This window comes from Thamnophis sirtalis, unplaced genomic scaffold, assembly GCF_051295495.1.
Source record: "Thamnophis sirtalis isolate CommonGarterSnake01/CBP01778 unplaced genomic scaffold, rThaSir2_p1.2 scaffold_2, whole genome shotgun sequence".
NCBI classification, from domain to species: Eukaryota; Metazoa; Chordata; class Lepidosauria; order Squamata; family Natricidae; genus Thamnophis; species Thamnophis sirtalis.
In genome coordinates this window covers 149,489,373-149,502,845 of record NW_028261382.1, presented here as the reverse complement: position 1 = coordinate 149,502,845, position 13,473 = coordinate 149,489,373, and the positions used below count along the sequence as shown (strand labels likewise).

Sequence of the window (13,473 nt, the reverse complement as noted above, 5' to 3'; positions counted from 1 at the left end):
TGAGCAGTTCCTGTCAGCAGTTGCCTGCAGAGAAATCTTAACTGTATGCAGTAATATTGAGTAGGAAGAAAATTGGCATCAATTAAGATACTGTATTATAGTTCTGAAATTATGTTATCCGTTACCTGTTTTCTCACACTAGATTGTGATCTTTATGTGAATATATAACAGCAGCAGTACTAGGCATGGTTTAGCCCTAAGTCACATTCATTTATGGACCCCTTCCTGCCAATACAAAGATGTGTGGTTTTTAGAAAACCACACTCCTATAAGAGGTTAAGTTACACTACTGTATATAAACAGGAAGAAAAGCATACAATCACATGGATGTTACCTAGTTGGGTAATGAAATGTCTCAAATCAACAACTAGGCTCAAAAAGCATGAAGGACTTCATCATTTTAGAATGATTTGGAAGGAAGGCAATGTTGGCATACCCAAATTTGATGCCCAAGGTCACTGCTTACTCAGTCTTAGCCTGAAGCTAGACCCACAGTTCAAGAGCTAAGTGTTTGCTTTTTGCTTTTTTGTACGTTTCCAACTCTTCAAACCTTCCGTGAAGTCAGAGCTTCTTTTAGATTACAACACACCAACTACATGTAGTTCACATGTTCAATGTCCATGTTCCTCCTTGGGACCTGCATGTTTTCAGCCACCAGGAAATCTGATAAAGCAGGATTTGTCAGCTGATGGAAATCCTATTAGATATGTAAAGCTAACTTGTGTAACAAGCCAAACAGCTTCAGTTTTCTTTACCTACATTATTGCAACTGTAAACCAACAAATCCCCTTCCTTACCAAAGGATCTGAGTAAAAGATGCCATATACATAGAACATATTTGCTATTATGCTTACATTTTGTCCCTTATACATACAATAAAGGCTGGAGGATTCTTAAGGTAATTACAGATTGAAGAATCTCTGTACTTTCATACCTTCTGATAGCAATCTTCTAATCTTAGATCATGCTGCCAAGGGATATTAGTTTTTAATCACAAACACATGGAAGCATGAAAGACAGTGGAAAGGAGCACTTGGCTAGTGTGTAGATGTTTACCTGAATATAGCATATTTTGGTGCTGAAAGGGAGAAGATTGTGCCACACATGGTGATGTAATGCAAACTCAGTGTCCAATTGCCTTTGAGTAAGCAGTTCTCAGTCATCTTACCCAATTATCATCTAAGGAAAAAAGCTCTTTTTGTACTGACTGAGACTGAGTGAAATAGCTTTAATGAGCCCCACTAGAATTTTAGTTCCAATTATCTCAAATTCATACATGATACAGAATGGATACCTTCCAGCATCTCTCTTATTTCTTTATCATGGGTAACTTCTTTTGCAGTTTGTCCATTCCCGTTCACAATGAAAATATCAGCATCACATTCTAAAAGCAGCATAACCACCTCCTGAAAGACAAGTGTAGCACCCAGTATCTGTTTTTATCTTGCTTCACATATTTTTTTTTTCAAAGAATGAAGACCATTAGCAATTTAGAAGAAGCTGTTCACACATCATGCTAAGCAGCAACAGAGTTTATTTTTACTTAGTAGGGTATATAATTCCACACTATTTTATTTAACAAACCCAATTAATGATTCCATAATTTGAAACTGTGTGTGAACCAAGCGACATACTCACTTCGAAGTGCTACATGCTAGGTTTAAAGCAGAAAGTTGGTGAATGAAGCATCTAATAAACAGGAAACCCTCAGGGAACAATAGAATTCTGAATTTTAGTTACATATGTGAGAATGAACTCATTCTTTTTACCTTGCGTCCTGTGAAGGATGCACGATGAAGCGGAGTGTCCCCCATATCATTTAGCACATTTACATCAGCACCAGCCTATTAAGAGAGATAGTTTTTCAGGAGCATCTGGCATTTAAGGTAGCAATCAATAAAAATCTGGTTTTAGTGACATGATGTAGGAAGTCCTTGATATAACAATCATTATGGGGCCTTGCCTACTATCTTTGTATATTATAACAGTCATAAAATAGGTTGCATGAGCCCTGGTGGTGCAGTGGTTAGAATGCAGTATTGCAGGAAAACTGCCCACAGCTTGGAATTCAATCCTGATGGACCTGTTTGGAAATGTTTGGAAATGTTTATTCCATTTGTATGCTGCCCTATTCCCGAGGGACTCAGGGCGGCTAACAACAAAGGAGGGGGGGGGGGGAATACAAACAACAAAACAAAAGACAAAAACAAGTTAAAAACAAAGCAACAGTCGCAACAATTCAAGTGGGGCTGGGAACTCATCAGCCCCAGGCCTGCCGGAACAGCCAGGTCTTAATGGCTTTGCGGAAAGCCTGAAGGGTGGTGAGGGTCCGGATCTCCACGGGGAGATCGTTCCAGAGGGCCGGAGCAGCCACAGAGAAGGCCCTCCCCCGCGGGGTCGATAGTCGATATTGGCTAGCAGATGGTATTCGGAGGAGGCCTAATCTGTGGGATCTAATTGGTCGTAGGGAGGTAATTGGCAGGAGGCGATCTCTCAAGTACCCAGGTCCAATACCATGTAGGGCTTTAAAAGTAATGACTAGCACCTTGAAGCGCGTCCGGAGCCCAACAGGCAGCCAGTGCAGCTCGCGGAGGATAGGTGTAACGTGGGTGTACCGAGGTGCACCCACAATCGCTCCCGTGACTGCATTCTGGATAAGCTGAAGTCTCCGAATGCTCAAGGGCAGCCCCATGTAGAGCGCATTACAGTAGTCCAGTCTTGAGGTCACAAGGGTGTGAGTGACTGTTCTGAGGGCCTCCCAGTTCAGGTAGGGACGCAATTGGTGCACTAGGCGAACCTGGGCAAATGTCCCCCTGGTCACAGCCGACAGGTGATGTTCTAAAGTCAGCTGTGGGTCCAGGAGGACTCCCAAATTGCGAACCCTGTCTGAGGGGTGTATAATTTCACCCCCCAGCCTGAGAGATGGAATACAAGGCCAATCTTTGGGAGGGAAAAACACAAGCCACTCGGGCTTGTTGGGATTGAGTGCAAGCTTGTTCACACCCATCCATTGTGACAGCCTCCAGGCACTGACACATCACTTCAACTGCTTCACTGAGTTGGCACGGGGCGGACAGATACAACTGTGTATCGTCCGCGTATTGGTGGTATTTTATCCCGTGTCGACGAATGATCTCACCCAGTGGCTTCATGTAGATATTGAACAGGAGGGGGGACAGGACCGAACCCTGCGGCACCTCAAGGTTGACTCAGCCTTCCATCCTTCCAAGGTCAGTAAAATGAAAACGGGCCTGTTTCCAGCCTCCGGAGGGTCTCCGGAGCAGTTTTCACCCTCCTGGAGGCTTGAGGAAAGCATCCGAAGCCGGAGGAGGGCGAAAAACACCCCCCACACCGTGGTGCAAGAGGCTGACTAGGCCACACCCACCATGGCCATGCCCACCCAGCAACGGTGTAGCGAACCCATTGCTGCAATTTTTGAAGCCCACCCGCTTGTAAACTACTCAGAGTGTGCTGTAAAGCACTATGGGAAGTATACATACATACATATATATATATATATACACACACACAAGTGTTATTGCTGTTGTTCATGCAACCAAGTCGATTTTATGAACTTTTTTACAGCAGTCATTCACTGTTGTCCTTAAGCAAACACCATGATTGTTAAGCCAAACCATAGTCACTATGGATGTGATTTTGCTGAAAACTGGAAATGTTGGTTTTTGGCAAAACTGCCATAAAATGGGGTCATGTGACCACAGAGGGGGGCTGATCTTCAGAATTTCAAATCAAGGTCATAAGTCCCCTTTTCAGGTCGGTTATAACTGTGAATGTCGCTAAGCAACTGGTCATAAATCAAGGATTATTGGTAGATCAACCCTCTTTGGAAAACCTTTCTTAAGGCAACAAATGACCTCCTTTGTTTCATGCAGATGTTAAATTGGTAGTAGGGAGAGTGGTGAAGCTTCAGGTACCTCAACCAACTTTCTTCATAACATTATAATATTTTGGGGAATATTAACTTTCCAAATTGTTTCTCTTAAAAAAAAACTTTTTAGGTTTTGGTTATCCACTCAAGATACTTGATATCTAATCAAATCTGCCACATCTCCATTTCTATTGTTATTGCATGTAGATATTAATTGTTGGAGATAATAAGCTGTTCTACCTCCAGCAAATCCTTGACAACACTGGTATGTCCAAAATAGCATGCAAGATGAAGAGGAGTCCAGCTGAAGTTAGATTTGCTTCTTCCTGTGACACACAAGGGAAAAACCCTTATTAGATCACTCTTATTAGACTAGATAAATTTTGAAGTCAAAATTTACAACAAAATACTAATCAGCACCTGAAAATGAAAAGAAATTGAAAGTATTTTTATGTTAATTGTCTCAAAATTAGCAATAATCAGATATTAAGAGTTTACAATAGCAAAAGTTATATATATATATATATATATATATATATATATATATATATATATATATATATATATATATATATATATACACACACACACACACACACACACACACACACACATATATATACATACATATACATATACATATACATATACACATACATACATACATACATACATACATACATACATATATATATATATATATATATTAATGCAGGAAAACAGCTGTCTGCGTTGTTCAGTCTAAGATAAAATCAATAACCAGGGTAGTAATGAGTTGAGTATTGTCATATAAATATTAACTGGATCACCGGATTAAAAGGAAATAATAACCAACCTACCTCACAATGTGGTGAGAATAAAATTGAAGCAAGAAATATTTAGAATGTAAATTTTAGAAATATAAGGGAAGTATTCTTTTTATAGTTAAAACTGCACTTCCATCAGATGTGGTGGCAGTCTCTAATTTAGACTAATTTCAAAATGATTGGACAAAAATATTACCAATCTGGCTATCACTATCTAAAAATCTGGTTGGCCACAGTATCATCTAAATTAAAGGTGACACGTCTTAAACAAAAGCTTTCAGTAAGCAGCAGTAGGCGGCTACATAGGTAGTCCTTGACACATGACTGTTCATTTAACAACAGTTCAAAGTTATGATATCCTTGGGAAAATGTATTTATGACTTATCCTCACACTTAGGAACATAGCATCACCCTCTGTGGTCACTTGATCACAATCCAAGGGATTGGCAACTGATTCCACATTAATGATTGATTGCAGCATCCTGGAGTCATGTAATCACGATTAATGTCACCTTTCCAGTTTCAAAAAAAGCCCCGTCAATTGGGAAAGGTGAATATGCTTAATGAGCATGTGATTTGCTTAATGATATGATTCACTTAGCAATCACAATAAAACAATTATAAAATTCAGCCTAGTCTTGTGATGACTCACTTTACAACCATACTAACTTACAACAGCCGCGCGAGTGATTGCGGGTGCACCCCGATTCACCCGCATAACACCTATCCTCCGCGAGCTGCGCTGGCTACCTGTCGATCTCCGGATGCGCTTCAAGGTGCTATTAATCACCCATAAAGCCCTACATGGCAGTGGATCTGGATACTTGAGAGACCGCCTTCTGCCAATTACCTCCCTACGACCTATAAGATCCCATAGATTAGGCCTCCTCCGCATTCCATCGGCCAGCCAGTGTCGGCTGGCAACCACAAGGAGGAGGGCCTTCTCAGCAGTAGCCCCGACCCTTTGGAACGAGCTCCCCGTGGAGATTCGTACCCTCTCCACCGTCCAGGCCTTCCGCACTGCCTTGAAGAACTGGCTCGCCCGTCAGGCCTGGGGATAAGAATCGCTACCCCGCCCGAATGATGAATGGATGTTGCTTACTATTTTATTATATGTTGTTGTCTTAATGTTGTATTCCCCTCCCCCTGGTTTTCTGTGAGCCGCCCTGAGTCCCCTCAGGGAAAAGGGCGGCCTACAAATGCTAATAAAACCAAAACCAAACCAAACCAACAGAAATTCCAACTCCAATTGTGATTGAAAGTTGAAGACTACCTGGACTCTCCTACTTGTGTCTGTATGCTCCCTTAATGCATCTGGTTCACTGCAGTGTTAAACAGAAAACTTAAATTATACGACCTGCAGGACCCGAGAGAACAAGGCGCAAGGCCTGCAGGGACTTGGTGAGTTAGGATTGGGGGAAAGAGAGGCGGGAGGATCACTACAGCATTCCTGCAGTCAATTGTTAGAGGGCTATTGCAGCAGCCATAACTTCAAAACCAGATCGTAAGTAGAAGGGTCTGTTATAACTTTAAATGGCTGCTAAGTGTTGTTGACTCTTATTACAGTTGTTAAGTGAAGAGTATCTGTACTGTTATCTGGCCTGCAACATTCAGATTTACCATATTTTTTGGAGTATAAGACACCCCCTTTTTCCTCAAAAAAGAGCCTGAAGATCTTGGTGCGTTTTATACACTGAATACAGCATTTTTTGCCTCCCAAAATCCCACCCCCTTCACCAAAATGGCTGTGCATAGCCTTCAGGAGCCTTGCAGAGTGCTCCTGGGGGCTGGGGAGGGCAGAAATGAGCGAAAAACGCCTCCCCTCCCCAGGAGCACTCTATAAGCCTCCTAAAGGCTATGCATGCCCTTTTTTTTGATAAAAATGGGCCCATTTTCACAAAAAAGGGCCATTCTTTGCTCGTTTTGGGGGGGCTCCATCCCCCAGGAGCACTCTACAAGCCTCCTAAAGGCTATTCATGCCCTTTTTTTGAAAAAAAGTGCCCGTTTTCAAGAAAAACGGGCCGTTTTTGGGAGGTCTGAAGAGTGAAAAACATTTTTTTTTAATTTGCCTCTTCAAAACCTTGGTGCGTCTTATACTCTGAAAAATACGGAAGATTTACTATAGACTTGTAAAATTGTTTTACTTTCAGTAAGTAATAAGATATTATAGTATGCTTCTTCCAAAAGTACAAAACATACATAACCCCCCCACTCCCTAGCCTTAGCACTTCTATTTATTCCAGGAAAGCTTGAAAGGTAGTTTATACCAACCTTTGCAATTTATGTTAAAAATAATCTCTCCTTTCTTCATGTTCTCCAACAGCTGTTGAACTTCTTCACTTTTACCATTTCTAGCATCGTGCAGAAGCTGCTGCTCCGTTTCTGTGTTCATCTTTGCTAAAACACAAATATTACTTTATTTAATTGCTCAGATGTCTAATATCCCAAGGGTGCTAAAAATAAAAAAAAATCAGGAATAATTAAAACTTCAAATTTAGAAAGAGCATATCTAATAATTAAAACATTGATTAGTCTAAAAGAAAGCATGAACTAAAATAGGAAGGCTGTGAAAGCCCAAACTGAATAGTCTTCACTTGGCATAGAAAACTACTATTTTAGTTTCTGTAGACTAGAATTAACAAAAAGGTGTGACCCAAAAATAATTTCTTACAGATAATAAACTGGGTTCTAAAAAACAGATACCCGCAGATTCATAAAATTAGGTTCCTGTTCACTTCCAAAGTGCTATTCTAGAATTCAAGAGTTTTTTAAAATGTTTTTTGTTATATTATGAATACAGGATCATCTAATCCTTTATTGTGAATGCTGTTCATCAGATATCTAATATTAATTTAAAACAATTATGTTAGTAGTATCACAGCATTTTAATTAGCTTCTCATTCAACAGATCTAATCTTTTGAATAACTTGTAAGAGTATCTGAGAGTAATACTGGTCATGAGAAAAGGCTCAGAGACTTCTTATGAGTTGTATTAGTACGGCTTATATCCAAATGTTTTCTCTAGAACATTGGTAATAAACAGCAATTTATCAGCAATTCAGAAATTTTATCACAATTACCAAAAGGCCAATCCAAATTCTATAGAGTCTGACATGGAACTGGCAAGCTAATGATACTGATTGCAAATCAATATAAAAAAACAAAGGATAGTTCTTTTTTTGTCATTTAAACATTTTCAGAGAACAGTATGGCATAAATTCTCATCGGTTAGGTTCAACAAAGAAGTGCCATAAAAGGTTTCAGAGGTGACAATTCAGCATCATGAATTACATCTAGATATTTATTAGGATTCAGGGCAACCTGTGAATACCAAGGTATGTCCAACTCTGGTTTCTGGATAATTTTCAATGGTAGGACCATGGCTAATCCAAGAAGTTCCCCCCAACTGCACTCCAGTTCTACATGGAGCAGTGTAACCTATACACGATCAAATGTAGGAAATCTCCAGAATCAAGTATCCAAAACCCCACAACCACTTATACTTGTTAAGATTGAACTAAAGGCCAAATGTTGTATTGATCCAGCCGTAGCATCTGTGTTTTCCTACTAGCAACATGGTGGGCAATTCCACCATTAGCTCCACCAAATTCTGGGATTCAGAAACAAGACCATTTGGCAATTATTGCTCACAAGAGGCCTGTACACTGATCTAGGGAAGGGGGATGTGGGCAAGAAGCTCTGGAGTATAAAATGGCAGAAATTTAAGAGTGTCAGTGGCAATGATGAGAAATGTCTATGACTAAAGGAAGGCATGAGCCCAGGTCCAACTAACTTTGTGATAACTAAGATAGCAAATCAGCATCTCTTCTGTTCTTATTGATAAAGTAAAATATTACATTTTCAAGTAAATACCTTCACCCAGGGGAAAAGGACGTGTTTTAGTTCTTATTGCAAATGCAAACTATTGCATATATCACATCAAGCAGCATTTAGTAGAAAACCCATTAGAAAACATGAAACATCCAGCTTATCTTATCTATGAATTTGTCATAATTGCGAAACATTAAAACCTTGTTCCTTTGGTAGAACTTGGAAGGTCTGTCAATTAACTGGTATGCCAGCAGATGATGTCACTGTTTTTCCAAATGCTTAAAATCTATTAGTAGCTTTATATTTCTACTATTATTTTAGAATGGGGGGAGTGGTTAATAACTTTCTGAATTTCAGGAGAATTAAAATTCTTATGTGAATTAGCAAGGGAAATTGAATGACTTCTATAACCTGTACTTTCTGTTCTCAGACCTACAATTAAACATGTCTTGGGGCATACTTGTAAACTCCCAAATCAGCACTGTAGAGGATAACATAGGCCATAAGAAATGGGGAAAAAGTAAACACATTTTATTATTTCTTCACCCCTTCAGCTTTCGTGCTGTGAGAAAAGAAATCAAAATCACATAGCCAGAAGAAAGTAAAATACACTATATTCTTTCCATGTTTACATATAAGAAAATCACTGTGTTTAATGTGTTTGGGAATATGTCTTATAAACTCAGTGGCATAATGAATAACTCATTGTTATTCATTTATTTGCTTCACATTGTACCTGCTCCAAATTTCTTAAGTAACGCCTTTTGCGTGGACATATCCAGACCAGCTTTTGTTTTATACTACCCTCCTATAAGATACAGAATTTTATTTACCCTCCAAATTCAATTTTCACTTTTGACTTGAAAGTACACTGCCAGGTCTTACATCCCCAGGGGAATCAGTCTCTGTGTTATCCTGTATTTTATCTGTAGAATCTGACTACTATAGTAATATTTCTACAGTGTTAACCTAGAGAGGGAATTGGGAAAATTAAGTGTTAATGCCCCCTCTGCTGTAAACAAAGCAAATTTCTGGTAAAAGCAATTGGCCAAAAGTCTTAACAGCTTCTGTATGTTGCAAGACAGAGTTTCTCAAACTTTGCAACTTTAAGATCCATGGACTTCAACTCCCAGAATTCCACTGTAAGATTTATTTTGGGTGTTGAAAGCAGGCTGCTAGCTTTATCTTCCATCAGTGTAGGAAGTTTCATCACTGGTCTAATCCCGTGAAATCCTGCAGCCTTCACAATAAAGAAGCACTGAATATAAAAAGAAGGCAACTCTATTTGCAAATATTGAGCACAGGTACAGCAAATGCTTAGTCCTCCAATACAATCTGCTGAGTAGTTAAAGTTGCAAGAGAGTGGTTTTGCTGAAATCCCTTCGTGTCTACTTAACCTTTTGCTTGTAATATCATCCAGCACAAATAACAAAATAGATGGGATTAAATTAGCTTGTAATTAATGCTGCTTTGATGTTAGCACCAGACCAAGCAAGTATACTCCCCCCCACCTCAAAAGAATGCATCTCATAAATCCTATGTATTATATCAATACAATAGCAGGTCAAATGAATTGAATTTCATCTCAAGCAATTTCAGGGAAGGAAACTAGACAATCGAAAGCACATTTTATTCTAAACCTGAAATAGGTCGTTCAATCAACTTGTGGTAGGTATATCACTTACATCGGCTTATGCAGTGTTCGTAGGGAATATGAAAGACATATGTTTTTTCTAGGATGGCATTTTCAGCGTAAAGTATCTGAAGTCGGTTCTTTGACGCGTCTACATCCAGAAACAAGCGGCACGCACAGCACAAATATAGGGGGAAACGCCGCCTACTGACAATTCTTGCGCTCGAAGTTTATCTAAAAGGGGAGGGGGGGGAGAAGTAGTTATTTTAAGCTAAACTTTTACTAACTGTACTGTGGCCCTAAAAGTTTTCCCGAAGCAGCCGGCCTGAGCAATTTGAAAAAACAGCTGAGACGGTTTGAACCAGAAATGATAACATCAGACGCTCTCAGGTGTTGGGGAAACTGTCAGGCTACTGTTCACCCACGCACAGGATCCCCCCCAAAAGCCGCTGGGTCGGCGCATAACACAATCGGAAGCAAGCTGCCTCTTAGTTTACGCAAAGCCGCTAAGAAGACGCGCCGTCAGGTGTGGGAAGGGGGAAGGGGTTGAGCGGTATCCTAGGCAAATAGCGTGACGAAAGCGAAATTATCCCGCTCGCCGCTGCAAAACACGAACCTTTGCAAAGCTCCAGGTTTGGGGAGCAGCCCACTCGGCCACTAGGCTCGGACATTTCGGGGGGGGCTACCCGACCACTCGCGCAAATATCCCCACGCTCCCTACCCAGTCTTAGTAGGTTTTCTTTTATTATTATTATTAGAGTCCTGTTATTGTAAGGCCGCCCCAATCAGCCGCGATTCCCGCTCACCGAGCGCCAGTTCTGTCGGGCCAACCAAGGATTCCTCCGCCACTTGTTTCGCATACCCTCCCTTCTGTCCCGCCCCCCCTTCACTCCCGGGCTTTTATAGTTTACCCTCCGCTGCACGTGACTTGGTGCGCCGGAGGATTCCCGGCCACACCTTCCCCCCGGCCGCTGAAGGGAGTCGTCAGAGAAAATAGCGGGGACGAAGCTCCCCCTAGCGGCAAGCCCTGCAAGAGGCAATTCGCCCTGTTGCCCAATTTCTCACGTGGGAACCACCGACTTTCTCGCAGGAAATAGCCCACTTTCGTTTAATCGGGTTCCTTGGTACTTCGACTTGCAACAGTTCATTTAATGACCGTTCGAAGTTACAAGGCACTAAAAAAAGTGACTTATGACCCTTTTTCACATTTACCACCGTTGTAGCATCCCTATGGTCACATGATCAAAATTCGGCTGCTTGGGAACTGACGGTTGCCGTGTCCTGGGGTCATGTGATCACCTTTTAAGACTTTCTGACAAAGTCAATGGGAAATCTAGATTCACTTAACAATCTTGTTACTAATTTAATAACTGAGGTGATTCACTGAACAACTGTGGCAAGAAAGCTTGTAAAATGGGACAAAATTAATAAATGTTTCACTTAGCAATAAACATTTTGGTCTCAATTGTGGTCATGAGATGAGGACTACCTATAGTCCAACATATAACTTGAATTCTGCCAATCTCAAAGATAAATATGTCTGAGGTAGAAATAGCATAAAAATTGCTTGTTTATATGTAAGCATATAAATGATGCCTTCATTTATCTAAAAATCACTTTCTTGTGCACCAACACAAATAAAAATGGAGATAATTTAGTGAAAAGAATACAACAGTATTAAAAATGGGACAATAAATGATAACACTATTAATAAATATTTAATGGGACTTTCTTACAGAGCTTTGGGGGAGGGAAAAATTCTGCTTGGTTAGAAATAAATGGAAATTTGATTGCATAACTTTGCTCATAACTTGTCTGTGTAGTTTCTGGACTGGATTCAGTCTGCCAAATATTGAGACTTAACTACAGGGAGATAATTTTGCAACAATTCCATGATAAGGCTAGGACTCAGATGAAGCGTGAATGTATTAAAAAAGGGTTACTAATAACCTTGTCATAGCATCACATGTCAGGATGTTGAAACAAAGTAACTTTCATTTTTCCTCAGATAATCTTGTAATGTAGGTCAGGAAAAATTGTTCAAGCGTAAACTAGCATATCTCATGAAGATCATATTTATCTATGCAAATTTTTGCAAATTAAAATGATGCATAAGTAATGCATTTAAATTTTTGAACAAGTGATTTCTTGTTCAAATGTTATATTTATATCATTTATATCTATGACTGAGAGGATTTTAATAGCACATAAGTTTTAACTAAACTGAAACAGTTAAAATAAGGGCAGCCCATTTGGTTAAACTACAATTTCCACAATGCCTGACAATTTGGACAGAATACCTGGTTGATAGATGGAGTCCAATCAACTTTTAAGAGCAAGATTCCACATGGCTGAACTAAAAGGATTATATTTTCAGCTTTGAACACAGGTATTTATAAATATTGGAATAAAAATGGTTATGTACTGCAGGTAGCTAACACAATCTTCAAGTTTCATATTGTCTTTCATGTTAACTTCCTATCTTAACCCAAAATCAAGCACAACTTATTTCTATTGTTTCTTCTAAATTTATGCTTATTGCTGGCTTTTGAAACATATACATTTTTTTCTTATCTACTGTTTGCTCTTGGCGCCAATCATATGCAGGGAAAAAAAGTCTGATTTTAAAGACATTCCAATTGGTCTCATAGGCTGCCTACATTCTGACAACCTGGTTTCCCTGCAATTTCCAGAAATATTTTTTTACCCTCAACAGCATCAGTGCAGATTTGGTGCCAGAATGCAATTCTGGTAAGGGTAGCTACATTTAAAGCTCTTCATGCTTGGGGGCTGGATTATATGCAGACTATCTCACCTCAGAGCTATTTACCCATCCTGTTAGATCTCAGAAAGAAAGAGTCTTTTTGGCTCTGGTGTTCACCTTTTGGAAAACCACACCTCCAAGATCAGATTTGCCCTGACTCGGTTGGTCTTTCTCAAGGCATTAAAAATTTGGCTTTGCCATCTAGCCTAGAACCCTGGCAGTATGGCTGGGCCTATTTCCTGGTTAATTTCAATGCATCCTTGTATGTCCACTATGAGGTTTTATAGTACAAAATTGATGGTTTTTAAAAAAATAGTTGCTTTACTGTTTTGTAAATTATTAGTAGACCAGTCAATATATATATGGGAAGGGCAATAATATACATTTAATAAATATTTAGTTTAATTGTGGCTTATCTCGTTAAACCAAAAATATGGTTTATTTAGTAAGCCGGACTTAAACTGATCATTGGTTAATTACCTGATGGTGTCTATTTTCTACAGGTAGTTCTTGGGTTACAATGGCAACTGGAATCAGAATTTCTGTACCC

At 39.7% G+C, this 13,473-nt stretch overlaps 1 protein-coding gene across 3 annotated transcripts in view; it reads right to left on the bottom strand.

The window, feature by feature from the left end:
• OSBPL1A (oxysterol binding protein like 1A) overlaps nt 1–11,092 on the bottom strand; it is a 71,323-nt gene extending 60,231 nt beyond the window's left edge. Inside the window, exons 1-7 of one of the 3 annotated variants that reach the window (XM_087707164.1) lie at nt 10,966–11,092; nt 10,212–10,393; nt 7,393–7,445; nt 6,967–7,092; nt 4,130–4,215; nt 1,770–1,844; nt 1,295–1,406 (exon numbers count right to left, since the gene is read on the bottom strand). In XM_087707164.1, coding sequence (XP_087563290.1) covers nt 1,295–1,406; nt 1,770–1,844; nt 4,130–4,215; nt 6,967–7,087 — 394 coding nt within the window. In that variant the 5' untranslated portion in view covers nt 7,088–7,092; nt 7,393–7,445; nt 10,212–10,393; nt 10,966–11,092. Of the gene's footprint in view, nt 1–1,294; nt 1,407–1,769; nt 1,845–4,129; nt 4,216–6,966; nt 7,093–7,392; nt 7,446–10,211; nt 10,394–10,880 lie in introns of all 3 variants that reach the window. The other 2 variants (XM_014072541.2, XM_014072549.2) reach the window with 2 other exon arrangements.
• Nucleotides 11,093–13,473: the final 2,381 nt, after the last annotated feature.